The sequence below is a fragment of the Aquarana catesbeiana genome, linkage group LG03 (assembly GCF_042186555.1).
Source record: "Aquarana catesbeiana isolate 2022-GZ linkage group LG03, ASM4218655v1, whole genome shotgun sequence".
Lineage (NCBI taxonomy): Eukaryota > Metazoa > Chordata > Amphibia > Anura > Ranidae > Aquarana > Aquarana catesbeiana.
Window position 1 is genome coordinate 648,966,149 of NC_133326.1, and position 17,971 is coordinate 648,984,119.

General features: G+C 44.2%; 1 protein-coding gene across 3 annotated transcripts in view; it reads left to right on the plus strand.

Annotated features, from left to right (window-relative positions):
* Positions 1 to 1,437: 1,437 nt before the first annotated feature.
* The window catches only part of DNM2 (dynamin 2), a 184,139-nt gene continuing 167,605 nt past the window's right edge, over positions 1,438 to 17,971 (plus strand). For all 3 annotated transcript variants that reach the window (XM_073622602.1, XM_073622600.1, XM_073622601.1), the window contains exon 1: positions 1,438 to 1,753. In XM_073622602.1, the coding sequence (XP_073478703.1) occupies positions 1,593 to 1,753 (161 nt within the window). In that variant the 5' untranslated portion in view covers positions 1,438 to 1,592. The remainder of the gene's footprint in view (positions 1,754 to 17,971) is intronic.

The following is a 17,971-nucleotide window of genomic DNA, read 5'->3' on the forward strand; positions in this document are numbered from 1 at the left end:
AAAAGGTATGTATACAGGGCTAGAGAGGTTAGTGTAATGCCCTGTACACACGGTCGGATTTTCCGATGGAAAAAGTGCGATCGGATTGTGTTGTCGGAAATTCCGATCGTGTGTGGGCTCCATCGGACTTTTTCCGTCGGAATTTCCGACACACAAAGTTTGAGAGCAGGATATAAAAATTTCCGACAACAAAATCCGATCGTTTAAATTCCGATCGTGTGTACACAAATCTGACGCACAAAGTGCCACGCATGCTCAGAATAAATTAAGAGACGAAAGCTATCGGCCCCGTTTATAGTCCCGACGTACGTGTTTTACATCACCGCGTTCAGAACGATCGGATTTTCCGATAACTTTGTGCGACAGTGTGTATGCAAGAAAAGGTTGGCCCAAAATCCGTTGGAAAAAATCCGATGGATTTTGTTGTCGGAATGTCCGATTAATGTCCGACTGTGTGTACAGGGCATTAGATCGATGGTGTCAATAGATGCAGGGATTTTAGTTTTTGCGTGGACTTTCACTATAATTCTGAAAATGGAACTGCTAAAAATGTTAGTTTTAAAGAGATGTTTCCCCCTCCAAAAATTAAAAGTCAGCAGCTACAAATACTGTAACTGCTGACTTTTACTATTAGGGAATTTACCTGTCTAGCCATCCAGCGGTGTCTTTACCCAAGCCGATTCTGGAATCGGCTCTTGGGGTGCTGGTGCCGCCATCTTGGCTAAGGGAAACCGGCAGTAAAGCCTTGTGGCTTTACTGCCAGTTTCCTACTGCACATGGGCGAATCTCGCTGCATTCTGTGAATGGGCCTTCTGCGGGGGGAAAAACTTCAGTCTCACTTTGCCGCAGCAAAGTGAGCCAGAAGTGGGAGCGGGTACCTGTCAAAACCAGATACCTGTTCCCCCCTTCCCCTCAAAAGGTGCCAAGTGTGGCAGCAGAGGAGGGGATGAGGCAGACAAGCTGCACTTTCCCTTTTGGGTGGAGCTCCGCTTTAATGTTTTCTGTGGAATAATGCTTTGCTTATAAACAACATTTTTGTCGTTACTTTTTTTCTTTTTTCTGCAATTTTACAATTATACTAGTAATTGCAAAAAGCAACAAGTGCCAACTTTATAAAAACTTGTACTGTACTACGTTCACCTATGCAGAAACTAATAGAACTACAAGTTCCAACAACCCTGTCTGGGCTTTCCTCTGGCAGGGAATGCTGGGAGGTGTAGTTTCAGGCCAGCTGTATGGCTCGCTCCCTCCCTATTTCCGGGTGTCTGCAAAATCATGTGATTGGGGGAGGCTGATGGGACAGACCGACCAATGAGCTTCGCCCCCTCCCCTGACGGACATCACATTGCTAAGCAATCAAAGCGGAAAAACCTGCCCTTCCCTCCGAGCCCCGCCTCTCAGCTTCACCGCCCTTCCTTCGCGATGACGTCGCGGAAGCCATCACCAATCACAGGCCTGTGTTGTATAATTGACGGCCCTGACGGCCAATGGAGCATGCCGGGTGGCGGCCGTTGGGTTGAGTGGATGGCAGAGGAAGCTGAGCGGTAACGGGGGAGAGCTAAGTGCGGAGAGCGAAAGAGCGAGAAGCCACCATGGGGAACCGGGGGATGGAGGATCTCATTCCTCTCGTCAACAAGCTCCAGGACGCCTTCAGCTCTATAGGCCAGTCCTGCAACCTCGACCTGCCGCAGATAGCCGTGGTAGGAGGACAGAGCGCCGGGAAAAGCTCCGTGCTCGAGAACTTCGTAGGCCGGTAAGTTTTCCCGGACTGGACCGCAACCGCCCGGGGTTGAGGGGGGTGCTGCCGGCTCTGCGCCGCTCTTAGTCGCTTTTTGGTATTCACAGAAGGACTTTGCGCACTTTGCCCAGTTTTCTCCCTCAGGCTGTTCAATGAGTGACGTCACGGGGCTACGCTAGTTCTGCTGACAGAGGCGCAGCGCTGCTCCCCCCCCCCCCCCCAGAGGTCTCCAGGGTGACGGGGAGGCTCTGTGACACCAGGGCCTGTATATACTATACACTGGGGGGTGGGGCATTCATATCATGTACAATACACCTATAGTGTGTGCCAACAGGTGCCCTTTATATTACATTTTCCATATTGGAGCTGTTTATATCGTGTGGCCCCCAGTGACACCCCCAAGGACTAAGCGATCGTCCTGTGTCGATCAATGCCCATGGCACATAGAAAACATTTTTGTTTTGTTTTTTTTTTTTGTTTTTTTTATACCGGCACGCGCTGTTTGATATTAGTGGAGTCTTGGTGCAGGCATGCCGCGTTGTTTATGTGGCGCAACCGCCACTGCGTCGCGTCACAACGCGCTGCAGTACATAGACCCGAATGAAACGTCGGAGCTTTTGCACACAGGCATACAGAGTTGGGCTCCTTTTTTTTTCACACGGGCGGTCCAAATAATAGGTGATCTGTGTTTTGTACCACCCACCTACAAAGCGATCGTGGTGCGCAGCTGGGATGAGTACACATTGCCATGGATACAATCGTTTGGATCGTAGAGTGCCAATTTTCAAAATTGCCACTCTACCATCCAAACGATTGTATCCATGGCAACGTGTACTCATCCGAGCTGCGCACCACGATCGCTTTGTAGGTGGGTGGTACGAAATACAGATCAACCCCCTGTTTGGATCCCCCCCCCCTGAGATTTCTGTCATACATTTTTTTTTTTTTTTGCTAGAAAATGACTTGGGAGATATATATATATATATATATATATATATTCTCGCTCTATCTCCGAGACCCTAGAGAATAAAATGGTGGGTGTTGCATTTTTTTTTTTTTTTTTTTTTAAAGGGTAAATCCATTTTCGTGGGGGAAAAAAATAGCAAATTAAGAGAAAATAATATAGCTTATACAATTGTGACACAAGTCATATTGTAATTGAATGTTATTAAAAATGACCTTTCCTTTTCAATCTGCAGCCACTGTAATTTTCTGAAAATGCAATGCAATATGGCCACCTGAATGTGTTTTGTACACAGTGAGTGTGTACTGACCCCCCCCCCCCCCCCCAAAAAAAAAACAATTTCCTGCTTGTGTGATTGGCTCACTGATTTTCCCAGAACTGTGCAGATACAAATCAGATTTCAGGCATCTCCTGCAACAAAAATGTTGTCTGGTTTTTTTTTTTTTTTTTTTTTTTTGAGATCCTCCCAATAGGAACACGTGCGGACTGTTCAGGTCCACCTGTGAGTTTTTCAGGTGGACTTGAACGGACACTCCATGTTCCTCTATGGAGCGATGGATGTCAGCGGTGACATGTCCGCTGACATCCGCTTCTCTAAATACAGACGGATGGAAACCCTACTTTCCATTGGTCTGGCGGATCGGATGAAAACAGACAGGCGGATCCGTATTCATCGGATTCCCCCATAGAGGAGAGCGGGGCTCTGACAGGTCAGTTTCTGCACAGTGAGCGGAGACGGACCTGTCATCCACCGGCTCAGCGGGGATCAACAGAGCGATCTCCTCTTCAGTCTATCATGAATGCTGTCAAACTCATCTACCTTACCAACCGCTCAGCGTCTGCAACCCCTCTCTGCCAATCCCTACACTGGCTTCTGATTGCTCAATGAATACAATTCAACATTTTTTCAACAATATACAAAGCCCTCCACACCTCTCCCCTCCGAGCTACATTACCAATCTTGTCTCCAAATATCACCCAAACTTCCAGCTCTCTAGCTCCCTTGTCTTCTCCTACACTCACCTCCAGGACTTCTCCAGAGCCTCTCCCATCTTCTGGAGCTCCCTACTCAAATTTCTCTGGATATCTCCTAGTCTGTCCACTTTTAGGCAACCCCTGAAAATTCACCTCTTCAGGGAAGCCTATCCTGCCTTCAAGTGTTACTAAACCCAGGACCCTGCATTCACTATATCTGGTCTCCCACAGAACATGCAAATGCAATTATGTTAGTAAATCTAAACTGATAAATATCTGTTCTCAGCTGTATTTAGCAAGCTTGTAGGAGGAGTTTTCTGTCTGGAAAGTGCTGATTGGCCCAGTGCTGATCACGTGCATTCTCGCAAGAAAAAAAAAAAACCTCTCTAGCAATAAACGGCGTGTGCAGCCTGACTCCATAGACTCTGTTATCAGGAAATTATTAGGGGACAGTGGAAGAAGGGGAGAATTGGAGAAGACAGCACCAAACAGCCTTTTTACATGTAGAGGATTAACCCCTTAGGTTCTACAGTGAGTATACCAAGCATGCTTTAGTGCATATACAGACTGATTTTACTGTTGTGGGTTTAGGAACGGATTTCAGCTAACAACTGAATCTTCTACTTAACCCATCAGTTCATCTCTCGCAGTTATAATTCAGGATGCACTTTACCGAAATGGAGAGAGATATATATCTCTATATCTCTATCTCAAATATAATTATTTTCCTATGCAGATTGTACAGAGGGGAAGCCAATCAGCGAATGGCTCCCCCTCTGTCCAATCAGCGCGGGAATATAATATGTGTATTATTATATTCCCGCGCTGATTGGACAGAGGGGGAGCCATTCGCTGATTGGCTTCCCCTCTGTACAATCAGCATAGGAAATAATTATATTTGATATATAGATATATAGATATAGAGAGATAGATATAGAGAGAGAGAGAGATCGATCTTCACCCCGTCAGCAACCCCCACACATTTAGTAATCACTCCCAGAAAACATATTTAACCCTTTGATCGTCCCCGATGTTAACCCCTTCCCTGCCAGTGTCATTAGTACAATAACAGTGCATATTTTTAGCACTGATCACTGTAATGTCACTTAGTGTCCGATTTTGTATGTTGCAGTCCCGCTAAAAATCCCTGATCGCCCCTATTAATAGTATAAATAAATAAAAATGCTATAAAAAATATCCCCTAGTTTGTAAATGCGATAACTTTTGCGCAAACCAATCATTATACCCTTATTGGGGGGTTTTGTTGACAAAAATATGTAGCAGAATACATATTGACCTAAACTGATGAAGAAATCGAAGAATAATAAGCTTACCTGTACTGTAGGTAAAAATAAGTTTACTATCGCTCTAACAAGGTTTCTGCACTACTTTGATGCGACTCGAGTGCCATAGACTGTAATGTAAACTCTTGAAAGTTGCATCTTGGAGGAGCTCCAGCCTCCCCCAAAAAAGTTAGCAGGTACAAATACTGTAGCTGCTGACTTTTAATATAAGGACACTTACCTGTCCAGGAATCCAGCGATGTCTGCATCTGAGACTATTCTTCAATTGGCTTCGGGTGCAGGCTCTTCACTAAGGGAAAAAGTGAAGCCTTCAGACTACGCAGCCAGTCTTCTACTGCGCATGCGCTAGTTGCGTGGCACTTTCTGAATGGTCCCAGGGTTTTTTGGGACCTGTGTGTGTCCCAGAAGGCAGTGGGGGGGGAAGGAGGAGCGGCCAGACATGCTTGTAGATTGCCGCAGTGATCTTACCTGGAAGTGGGAGCGGGTACCTATCAAAACCAGTGGCGGGTGAGTAGGGTGTGAACAAGCGGAGCTTTTCCTTTTGGGTGGAGCTCTGCTTTAATGTTATCTATGTGACAGTTTTGTAACAGCCAAAGTTGCACCAATCCAAAGTTGCAATGGAAATCGCATGACTTTGGAGTCCAACAAGTGTGAATAGAGCCTGAGTGTATTGGGGTGTCAGGTTGGACCTCCAAGGTGGTGTACACACACTTTTTATAGACAGAAGCCAAATGCTTTAAATATTAGTTGGTACGCTTTCACAGCAGCTTGCATGCTGGTGTGTGTGTGTGTGTGTGTGTGTGTGTGTGCGCACTGGTGTTCATTGTGTAGAGGAGGTGCAATGCGGCAGTACATCAATGTTAACAAATGTTACAAAGTGAGGGCCCATGAGTAATAATATAGGCGGGTGAACAGACTAAAACCGCCCGTTTGCCCCAGCTGCTGTGTAGTGTTGTTATTATTTAAGGTACTTATATAGTGCCATCAATTTACACAGTGCTGTACATATACATTGTACACTCACATCAGTCCATACCCTCAAGGAGCTTACAATCTAAGGTCCCTAACTCACATTCATATACTAGGGCCAATTTAGACAGAAGCCAATTAACCTACCAGCATGTCTTTGGAGTGTAGGAGGAAACCGGAGTACCCGGAGGAAACCCACATAGGCACAGGGAGAACATGCAAACTCCAGGCAGGTAGTGTCGTGGTTGGGATTTACTGCTAGGCTAGAGTGCTACCCACTACACCGTAGACAATAGACATGAATTATAGATTATGCTATACATGAGTAAGGGCCAGTACTCGCATTTACGTGTTCACACCAGGGGCGGACTGACCATTGAGCCACTCGGGCACTGCCCTGGTCCACTAGGGGGCCACATCAGGGTTGCCAGCCTTAGTAAAACAAGGGACAGTATGTATAAATCCTGTGTGGTGGTTTTTTTTTTTTTTTTGTTTTTTTTAACATCTGTCTGTGTATACTGTGTGATTGTATACTGTGTGGCCCCATAATCTCTGATTGCCTGGGGGCCCCATGAATTATCATCCTCCCTTGGTTCACACATATTGACATATTTCTCCAAATGCAATTTGTGTTCAGAAAAATATGGGAAAACACAAGTAGAGCCACATATAACATATTATTCTGTAACACATGTCTATGGGCAGACATACGCAGTAGTTGGGACTCCAGGACACTGCAAATACAAGTGCATTTTACGCTGTACACCGCCTTATACACCCGCCTGAAAGAGGCCTTAGTTTGTGACATTTTTTTTTTTTCCTTGGAGCAATGTGATGTGTTCATTCAGTCCTTCTTCATCTGATTCTGCCAATAAATTCAGTGATGGAACAGGTCTTGCTGGTATAACGCTATTCTTGGGTGAAAACCTATTCCTTCTGTAATGTCTCTCTGGCAAATGTATGATATCAGGGAGGACGAGATAATGCAGAAGCTGGGTGTGTTATTGGTGTACTGATAATCGATGGAGCCCGCCAGTCACTAGGACACTTGTCTGCGTTCTTATATGATGCTTCATTGCACATCACTGACAATATTCAGAAAATGCTGAGTGTTTATTTTTTTTTTTTTTCTCCCTATATAATTCTCTGAAGTTGAAAGGCTTGATTGACTAAGTCTTACATTTAGAAATGCATAGAAGCTGTGAGTTATGATGACTGTGCAGTTTTTGGTACTGGGAAGTGTGGTAAAGGTAACCTGGTATAGAAGAATAATAAAGGAGTTGTAAAGTCTCCTTTTTGTTAATTTAACCCCTTCCCGCCGACCGTGCACAGATATGCGTACTCGGCTTTCCGGGGTTATACCGGGATGATGCCTGCAGCTGCCGTTGTTTACAGCGGGCGATCGGCTACCCGAGTATAACAACCGATGCGGCACACAAAACAAATTTTTTAAAAACCTAACATGTAATACTTACCTTCTCTGTGCAAGGGTTTACCTTTTCTGGGGCCCCCAGAGGCGCTCCTGGCTCCTCCTCTTCGGTGAATGCCCCCACGGAGAGCCGATCACTATGGGGGCACCCGTGCGGGTGTGCTGAGTCCTGCTGCTGCGTCCATTGACACAGAAAGCAGGACTCGGCTCCGCCCCCCCGTGTCACTGGATTTGATTGACTATCCATCCAATGAGGACCAGAGACAACAGCTGCTGGGCTTGTCGCTGTAATGAATGATCGGTTCAGGTAAGAAAAAGAGGGGCAGCTGAAGTACAGAAAGTTCCCAAGAGTAGGATCTGGGCTGCTCTATGCAAAACCAACTGCACAGAGAAGGCAAGTATAAAAAAAATTTTTTTTTTTTTTTTCTTTCAGTTTTATGTTCCAGGTATTTCTCCTCCATATCTGTAGAGTGGGTGTGTCTACATATATAATTACAGTAATCTTTTGTAGGATTGTGTAGTACAGGTATAACTTCTGTAATGGAGTCTGACACACCTGATGAATACACAGATAACACCAGGAAATGTAGCTTTTTATGAAGGCTATTTTTAAACCCTGACTCACACTATTATAGATTGGTATTGGGATCTGGGGATTCCTTCTACATCACATGATCATGTGTAATGCTTTACATTGATAAGTAGGAATGTTTTGACTGTCTCCCCCTTCTTTCTTTTTTTTTTTTTTTTATTACATTTTGTATGTGTGAGCATCAGCAGCATAAGAAAATGAGCCGTTTGGATAAAAACTAGAAGAAAGCAAAGCGTCTGTCTATAGCAATCGGTCAGAAGTGACATCAAGTTTCATCTTTATGAGTATTCTTAGTGAATCCATAGGCTGTTCAGCCTTCAGAATGTCTACTGTAAAAAGGTGACAGCTGAAGTCAACTTTTCACCCTGGCACTGAGGCCGGGTTCACACTGGTATGACACAACAGTCGTACGACTGTGGATCCGACTTTGCCCTGCGACTTGAAGTCCGACATCCGTCCGACTTTGATCCCGACAATACAGGCACTCTTGTGTCTGGTATAAATCTTTAGGGGGAACTCCATGCCAAATTTGAGAAAAAAATCCCCAAAAAAACAGCGTGGAGTCCCCCTAAAATCCATATCAGACCAATATCTGAGCAGGCAGCCCGGCAGGTCAGGAAAGGGGGTGGGGACAAGTGAGTGCCCCCCCCATCCTGAACCGTACCTGGTCACATGCCCTCAACATGGGGGGGGGGGTGCTTTGGGGCAGGGGGGGCCTTGCGCCCCCCCACCCCAAAGCACCTTGTCCCCATGTTGATGAGGACAAGGGTCTCTTCCCGACAGCCCTGGCCGTTGGTTGTCAGAGTCTGCGGGTGGGGAGCTTATCGGAATCTGGAAGCCCCCTTTAACAGGGGGGGGGGGCGCCAGATCACAGCCCCCCACCCTATGTGAATGAGTATGGGGTACGTACCCCTACCCAGTCACCTAACTAGTGTAAAAAATAAAACGCATTACACATGTTTTAAAAGTAATTTTATTAAGGCAGCTCCGGCGTCTCTTCCGATCTCTTCTCCCCCTCTCCGGTGTCTTCTGCCTCTGCTGGGTCTTCTCCTCTGTCTTGTCACTCTCACTTATTTACTTCTTGGAATCCATCTACCCTTAGCTCAGGCATACAAGCGGGAGGGCGTGCTTCATTGAGAAAACCCCTCTGCCCTCCTTGAAGACTCCTAGGATGTACTACATAATTTGCCTAGCCCAGAAACCAACAAAAGAAGAAGGGGGGGGGGGGGGGGAGGAAAACCAGTAAATAGAATATGGTTTTCCTATCCATTTACTAATGCTAGCAGCATAAGGATTAAAAATTTGTCAATTCTGAGTGAGAGTTAAGTTCCGCTTTAAAGAGATTTGTAAAGTCTCGCTTTAAAAAAAAAAAAAACGAACAAACATGTTATACTTGCCTCCTCCTATGCAGTTGGTTTGGCACAGAGCAGCCCGGATCCTTTTCCCGGGTCCCTCTTCACTGCTCCTGGCCCCTCCCTCTTGACGAGTGCCCCCCTAGACCAGCAGCTTGCTATGGGGCACCCGAGTCAGAGCTGTGTGTGTCCATTCAGACACTGAGCCCCACCCCCCCTCTCCCCTGATTGGCTAACTGACTTTGACAACTGCTGAAGCCAGTGGTGCCGCGGCTGTGCCCCAGAAAATCGGGAGGAGAGTCCTTGATGGCAGAGGGAATTATGGACATCACTGGATAGAGAAGGGGCTCAAGGTGTATTAGGGGGTGCTGGGGGTCCTGCTACACACAAGGTTTTTATCCTAATGGATAGAATGCATTAAGATAAAAAAAAACCTTTTTGCCTTTTTATAACTCCTTTTTAACCTTTACTTCTCTGGCAGTTGGTTCTTGCCTCCAAGTTGTGGGTGGGCTCTCAGTGGTGCTCACATCAGAACTGTTGGTCTTGCATTGTAAATTATAATTTCCCAGCTGCAAATACTGGCAGTGTGCTAAGGGGGCTGCAGGGAACAAGTCAATCCTATTAAAAAAAATTGTACAGTCGTCCTCAAAAGTTTGCTTACCCAGAAATTGTGAAATTTTGACATTAATATTGAAAATATGACTGATCATGCCAAAAAACAGTTTTTTATTTAAGGATAGCAATCACATGAGGCCATTTATTATCATAGTTTTTTTGGATTCTTTTTAAATCATAATCACAAATTACTCAAATGGCCCTGATAAAGTTTACATACTCTGGAATGTTTGGCCTTTGTACAGACACAGAAGTTGGGACACACAGGTAAAATGGCAATTAAAGGTTAATTTCCCACATTTGTGGCTTTTTTAAATCGCAATCAGTGTTTGTGTATAAATGGTCAATGAGTTTGTCACATGGATGCACTAAGCAGGCTAGACAGTGAGCCACGAGGAGGTAGAAAAGAACAGTCAAAAGACCTGCGCAACAAGGTAATGAAACTTTACAAAGATGGAAAAGAATATAAAAAGATATCCAAAGCCTAGAATATGCCAGTCAGTACTGTTTAATCACTTAAGATGTTGAAAATTAGGGGCTCATTTAATGCCAAGGTCAGGTAGACCAAGAAAGATTGCAACCACAACCAAACTATGTATAAAAGTGCCTTCTTAGAGCATTGGTCATCAACCCTGTCCTCAGGGCCCTCTAACAGGCCAGGTTTGTAAGATAACTGAAGTACATCACAGGTGATATCATTTGCTGCTCTGTGATTGCAGTATTCTAGTCTGCATCTCCCCAAAGTAATACATAAAACCTGGCTTGTTAATGGGCCCCGAGGACAGGGTTGCCGACCACTAGAGGATAAGTTCACCTTTTGGGAACATGTTACATCCTAAAACCGGGAGTAACATGTTCCCAATGCTGCAACCGCTGTGCTTTTTTTTTTTTTTTTTTTTTTTTTTTTTTTTCCCCCCTCCTCCCTTCAGATTTTGGTCCACATTGACATGATAATTTGATCTTTGTGACATGGTGCATTATCCTGCTGATAGGAGCCATCAGAAGATGGGGACACTAGTCATAAAGGGATGGACATGGTTAGTATCAATACTTAGGTAGGCTGCGGCGTTTAAACGATGCTCTATTGGTATTAAGGGGCCCAAAGTGTGCCAAGAAAATATCCCCCACACCATTACACCACCACCATCCTTCTCTGTTGATACAAGGCAGGATGGATCCATGCTTTCATGTTTTACACCAAATTCTGACCCCACCATCTGAATGATGCAGCTGAAATCGAGACTCGTCTGACCAGGCAATGTGTTTCCAATCTTCTATTGTCCTATTTTGGTGACCCTGTGCGAATTGTATCCTCAGTTTCCTGTTCTTGGCTGACAGGAGTGACACCCGGTGTGATCTTCTACTGCTGTAGACAATCTGCTCCAAGGTTTGATGTGTTGTGCGTTCAGAGATGGTATTCTGCATACCTTGGTTGTAACGAGTGCTTGTTTGGTTCCAGTTGATAGAAAGGAAACAGTAACTCAATCTACCCATTCTCCTCTGACATCAACAAGACATCTTCATCCACACAACTGCTGCTCACTGGATATTTTTTCTTTTTCGGCCCATTCTCTGTAAACCCGAGAGATGGTTGTGTGTGAAAATCCCAGTAGATCAGCCGTTTTTGAAATCCTCAGACCAGCCAGTCTGGCACCAACAACCATGCCATGTACAAAGTCACCTAAATCCCCTTTCTTCCCCATTCTGATGATCGGTTTGAACTTTAGCAAGTTGCCTTCACCGCATCTAGATGCCTAAATGCATTGAGTTGCTGCCATGTGATTGGCTGATTAGCAACTGAACAGGTGTACCTCTAATAGTGTCTGGTGAGTGTATTAGACGCATCATGTGGAGATGAATACTTGGTGTTTTCATACAGGCAATGCCTTACCAGTTCACTTTTAGGAGGACATCATATATCTTTAACAGATTAGAAGGGCTGTGGTTTTAGTGCTACCTGAGCAGATGATCTTCAATTTCTTTGGGATGTAATCCTTGATTTGGATGTGTGTTTTTAGATAATTATGTATGCCTACGTTCTTTTAGTTTCAGTCAAAGCAACATACATGTAGACCAAACATTTCTTACCTGCTGGTGGGGAGATTAGATGTGGATCTTCTCTACTAAAGCGGTGAAAAGGTGCTGGTAGTATGCAGTGTGGTGTCCTGTACCCACCTGATTTCACCTGGCTGGGTCCTGCCCCAAATTGGTTGCTGTGGGTTGACAGCATTCATTTTGATCTCACATGAGCGTGTTTCTGTGACCAGTAACATGGACCTTTTTTTAATGGTAGGAATCACAGCTACCATTGCTGAGCTGTATTTGAGGGTGTAAGTTCTGGGTCTGTAATCCCAACTTCATTACTAAGTCACCCATATAAAACAACCATACAGCAGTCTAAACCCACCAGGCCTACATATTTCTTCCACAACAATCATGGTCCAAGCCAGGGTTATGCTGACAGCCCTGCAACCTGCGCCTTTTTAAGAAGTTGCCATGGCAGATTTCCTTTAGACCCCTTTCACACTGGGGCGTTTTTCAGGCGCTTTAGCGTTAAAAAAAGCATCTGTAAAGCACCTGAAAGAAGCCTCATCTGCAATCCCAATGTGAAAGCCCGAGTGCTTTCACACTGGGGCGCTGCACTGGCAGGACGTCAAAAAAAGTTCTGCAAGCAGCTTCTTTTCGACGCTTTCGTGTTTTTGCCACCAGGCTGGGTGCGCCGATGGCCCGAGCCCTTTCACACCGCCAGCGCCCGAAAAACTCCCCAGTGTGAAGGGTCTCAAGCACCACTTTGCCAGCTTTTTTCGGGTGCTTCCAGTGTGAAAGGGCTCGGGATTACAGATGAGGCTTCTTTCAGGTGCTTTTTTTAACGCTAAACCGCCTGAAAAACGCCCCAGTGTGAAAGGGGTCTTGGTTCATACCAGATGCGATCCAGGGCTTTTTTTTTTTTCCATCAAAAACGCTTGGACAGTAGGTTATATGGGTTCCAGTGGCATAGTTCATACCAGTGCAGTCAAAAAAAAAAAATTTGGGACGTGCCGCATTATTCTGCAATGATCTCTACTGGAAAATGGGGGAAAAATTCACTGAAACGCTTTGAGAACGTATCATAAAGTGCATGCAGGAACAAGTGTGTTTCTGTGGTGTGACCTGCCCCTAAACCTATCAATTTTAAGTTTCCAAAAACCGCTACGTTACCATCATGCTGGGAATTCTGTCACATTTGCTTGTGCTCTTAACCAAAGAGCACAAGTGGCTCTCGCTCCTGGCCAACATTCAGTGCGGCTTTGCATTCCGCTCTCTGATCGGTGTAAGGTAGGGAAGCATTGTGAAGGGGACATGGCTGTGAAGGTGTGTGCGTCGGGGGGGACGTTAAGGGGGCTGTGGTGCGGAGGGGACTGAGGACTCTGATGTAATAACCGGATTGTGATTAAAAAAGAGGGGGTTGCGATGAGAAGGATCTGAGACATCGCACAAACATGTGATTCATACCTCTGTTGGAAGAAAATTAATTTTGATTGGACCTCCATGAATTGTCATTCAATACCCATGTTGCTTAGTGACAAATTGGCTTTAAATGCATAAAAGCAGGACCCACAAGGTACTTGGTATTGGCTGTTAGCAAAAAACAAACTCCCCTGCATCCTTCTGAAGCTAGTGTCACTTTGTCATGAAGACCCTGTTCACATGTTTTGGTGCAGTTGAGCGCATAATAAAGCCAAGAAACACCCCAGCCAAAAACAGATAACAGCCTATGTGTGTATGGACACCTAGGATAACATGATGGGAAGTTTATTAACTGTAGAAAAAAAATGTTTGAAGCCAAAAACAGCAGCTGTAAAAACGTCCAGTGTACATGAGGCCTCATAGTAAAAGTTATTATTCACCTCCTGTGTGTTTTCATCCAGTCAGTCCATTTTTTTTTTTTTTAAAAGGTCCTACAAGCAATTTTTTACTGTGTTTTAAAAAAACAAAAAACAAAATGTCGTCCTCCATAGAGATGAGTGGAAGTAAATGAAGATGTGCATTCTAATATAGGAAGTACCTTCTCTCCGCAGAGCGCATAGAAATGCTCACAACGTGTAGTTAAAAAAAAAAAAAAATAACTGTAAATAATACATTTTATGTGTTTTTAAAGGGCAAATGCTTGAAGCGGCCCTAAAAGCTTTACGGTCTTATTCGGTGGTGAGCCCCATCCGTCAATGTCCAATCCTTGCGTCCAATCAGAGCTGCTCATTGAGGGTGCTGTAATTGGATCGAGGGATGATGGGTGGAGTAGTGCCTATGGTTCGCACACCAGACCAGGTACATACAGATTGTTCTACAAACACTTCTGTTTGCATCGGGCAAACATTCTGTAAAGCCTGTGGACACCTTTTAGTCATTAAGGAAGAATAAGTGACAGCATTTGCGTCAGTAAAACAAGCGTACAGAAGCATCATATGTTTCTGCCCTGATAGGCTCCTTTTTTGTTGTAAAGCTGAATTCTAGGTAGGTATCAAAGACATCTATTCATTAATTCCCCAATAAATGTTCTCATTTTTAAGGGACAGTACTTTTAGTTTGACTTGGTACCAGCCTGTACAGCAGAGCTCAGACTGGGAGGGGCAGAAGCACCACAAGGAGTGAATTGGTTGTGTTGCGGTGCAGGTCCATGCTGGTAGGTGGAGGAGGGGGTTGAGTGACAGATATGACCTCATCGGTCTGGTGCCTCCCCCTCCTCCCCCGTGTCCAGTCACAGGCTGGGGGGAGGGACATGACCTGTGCATGTTGGTTAACTGCACCTGACAAAAATCAGGTCTCCGGCTCTGCCTGACAAGACTGCTGTGTGGCAGAGCTGTGTACTTCATAACTGGATGGACAGAAATAAACCTTTTGACAGGTAAAATATCTCTCATAATGTATTTCATCTATTTAGCTCTTTGCCAGACGTTCAGTTTACAAGCTATACAGGAATCCAGTTGGCCTCGGTAGATTCTCTAATGGTTCTCTGGGATGAAAATCTAACCTCCATCAAATGCAGAAGTTTATTAATATTTAATCCATTAGTCAGTCAGTTTTGGTTTAAAGCTAACCTTTGCTTCTGAGAAGTCCTGCCTATCGCTATGTTTAATGGTCCATTATAAAGAGCTGATGAATTCTAATCCAAAGATCAAGGTAAGGTTGTAGTAAGGTTGGTCCCGGACATGGTAGACGCCCACGGCTCTGGCAGGGAGATGTCACCTTTTGGATTCTCTAAAACGAATAACTAGCCGGGGGAGGGGTAATGAACAGCCCCAGCAATCTAGCATTAGCTGAAATATCCGATCCATTTTGGGGGATTTATTCTTCTGCTGAGATTTGTTGGCTGAGGGGTATCTGCCCAGGTCTCCTAATGTCCCAAAAGATGGTTATCCAATCCTCTCATACCTGAGAAATAATTAGAGCTTTACATTTTTTTTATTTTGTCAATTCCTACTGTTTGAAGTGATGCTTTTTATTACTGCCTTTTCGATCTTGCGGTGTCCTTATCCTATTGAGGTACCTTGTTTTAACAGGTATGTGCTCTCGGCCCTCCCCTATGAAAGGTGGCAAATGTGTCGGGGAGGAAGAAGCAAAGCAGCGAAACTCCCCTTTTTTGGGTCGAGCTCCACTTTAAGAAAAAATTACTGTATGTTTCATTGCTTGCTCGCAGTGCAATACAGTTAAAAAGACTTTAACCACTTTACCTCCAGAAGATTTACTTCCTTTCATGACCAGGCCATTTTTTATAATGCGGCATTGCATTACTTTACCTGCCAATTGTATATAATTATATTTGGTTTTTTTTTTTTTTTAATCCAGGTAGGGGGGGGGGGGAGAAAGTTCCCTGCGGGATCACAGTCCATGTCACAATAGAATCTCTCTGCTTTATCCCAACATAACATCAGCTAAATGAAATGGTAAACAGGATACTTGGTAACGGTGGGGAGATGACATGAGCAGAGTTCAAAGTTGACTGCTGACATGTCTGAGGTCACATGACTCTTATTCATAGCTGGAAGCTACATGGGAACTAAGGCCAGGCGTGGGTAGAGACGCAGTGCAACCGGGAATCTACCACTCTGAGCTGGTTATGGCATTCAATGGATAAGACTGCCCTTTATATTAGAAAAATGCGTACAAGAATTGGATTTCACATTATAAGAGTGGCTGAAGTACTTCCAGCATCAGATGATTCATTTGTTCTGCTCCGGGTCTGTTCTGGGTCTTCATAGGGGGATGCTGTGAATGTTCTGTCTGATTCACAAAGACCTTTCTCTGTAGTATTTCATCCTTGTGCTATTTTACTATTAAAGGGCCACGAAACCTAAAAGACATCATTTTCACAAACTGGTTAAAGTGAACCTTTCAGTGACTTTGTCAAAGTCCAGCAAAGACAACCATATCAATATTCCCATCACACATGTCCCTAGAGCAGGCTTAAAATGGTTGTAAACTTTTACATATACCCAGTGAGGTGATTGGCCTCAGGTGATACACAGATGAAACCAATCCTCCTACATAAGTTGTACCTTTTTATCTGCAGTTGTCTCTCCTCCTGCATTCGTTCAAAGTGTGCAATTTTTAAAGCTTGTCTGAGCTGTCAGAAAAAAAGGGGTAAAGAGCTGAACTGCAGAGCTCAGTGAGAAAAGCCCTGAGAGCCGATTTAGAGGGAAGGGACAAATATTTTCATAATTGATTAATCGGTCAGCTGATTAGTTGGCCTGCATACAGAATGCATTATTTGTTTACATTTCAGGAAATACAGTGCAACACACATACAACTCAGTACACCATCCATACATGTCAGTAAATGCCTGAGGAGCAATGCCTCATGGGACATGATGTAGTCCTGGGCAAGAAGTGAGGTGGTTGTAAAGTCAGAATTTTTATTACCTTGCTATAGGAGTAGGGCCGAAACAACTAATCGATTATGAAATTAATGGATTACTATTTTCATAATCGAGTAATCGGACAGTAACATAATGGGGTTAAAAAACCTAAAAATAGCCCTTTATAGTACAAAGAGCAAATCTCTACTGTAAATATTACTTCCACTGTTGCACACTTCCACTGTTGTACTATGAAGGAGATATATATATCAATATATCACACACACACCTTTTTTTTTTTTTTTTTTTTTTTTTTTATTTTATCTCCATTATGTTACTAAGACCCCTTTCACACAGACCCGTTTTGCAGGTGCTATAGCGTTTAAAAAAAAAAAAAAGAGAACATTTTTCTTTCCTTCCTTCCTTCCTTCTTCTTTTTTTTTTTTTTTTTTTTTTTTTTCTTTCCTTTTGAAAGCTCTGTTTGTGGGGGAAAAAGACGCAAATTTCGTTTGGGTACAGCATTGCATGACTGCGCAATTGTCAGTTAAAGTAATGCAGTGCCTAATTGTTAAGTGCTCTGGTCAGGAAGGGGGCAAAATCTTGTGGGGCTGAAGTGGTTAAACCGCTGTTGTGCTCCAGTCCAGTAAATTGGCCTTGGCCGGGATCATGTCATTGGCCTGTAATTGGTAGAAACCTTTCCTCAGTCCTTTTTTTTTTTTTTTTTTTTTTTTTTTTTTTTTGCTTCAGTAATCCGATCAGACTGCAGCATTGTAATTTTGTAGCCAGTCACAAAATGCGGGACTGCAGCACTGGCAGATCTGTGTCAGACAAACAAGGAATTTATAAAGTAGTGCTGGACCCCTACGGTTTTCTTGTTGGTATTGCTATCCTAAAATGTTGTCTATCCTCCTGGATCCTGGCTTCTACAACCCAGAGAATCCCCATGGTCTCCTTGGCTTGTAGTGTAATGTAACAAAAATGGAAATTAAGCTCCACGCCATTAAGAGGTCCAGATACCATTTAATTCCATTAACAGCCAAGGGAACAATCCAAAGAGTAGCCGGCATGTTTCAGGGGTTCTTCATTTGGGGTTTGAACGCAGTGTGAGTGAACTAGAAGTGAGCCGGGCCTTTAAATTCTTCCTGTGTGATTACAAGCACAGGTCTGTTGTGTCTGGAGATGGGAAGGTCTGGATAAAGA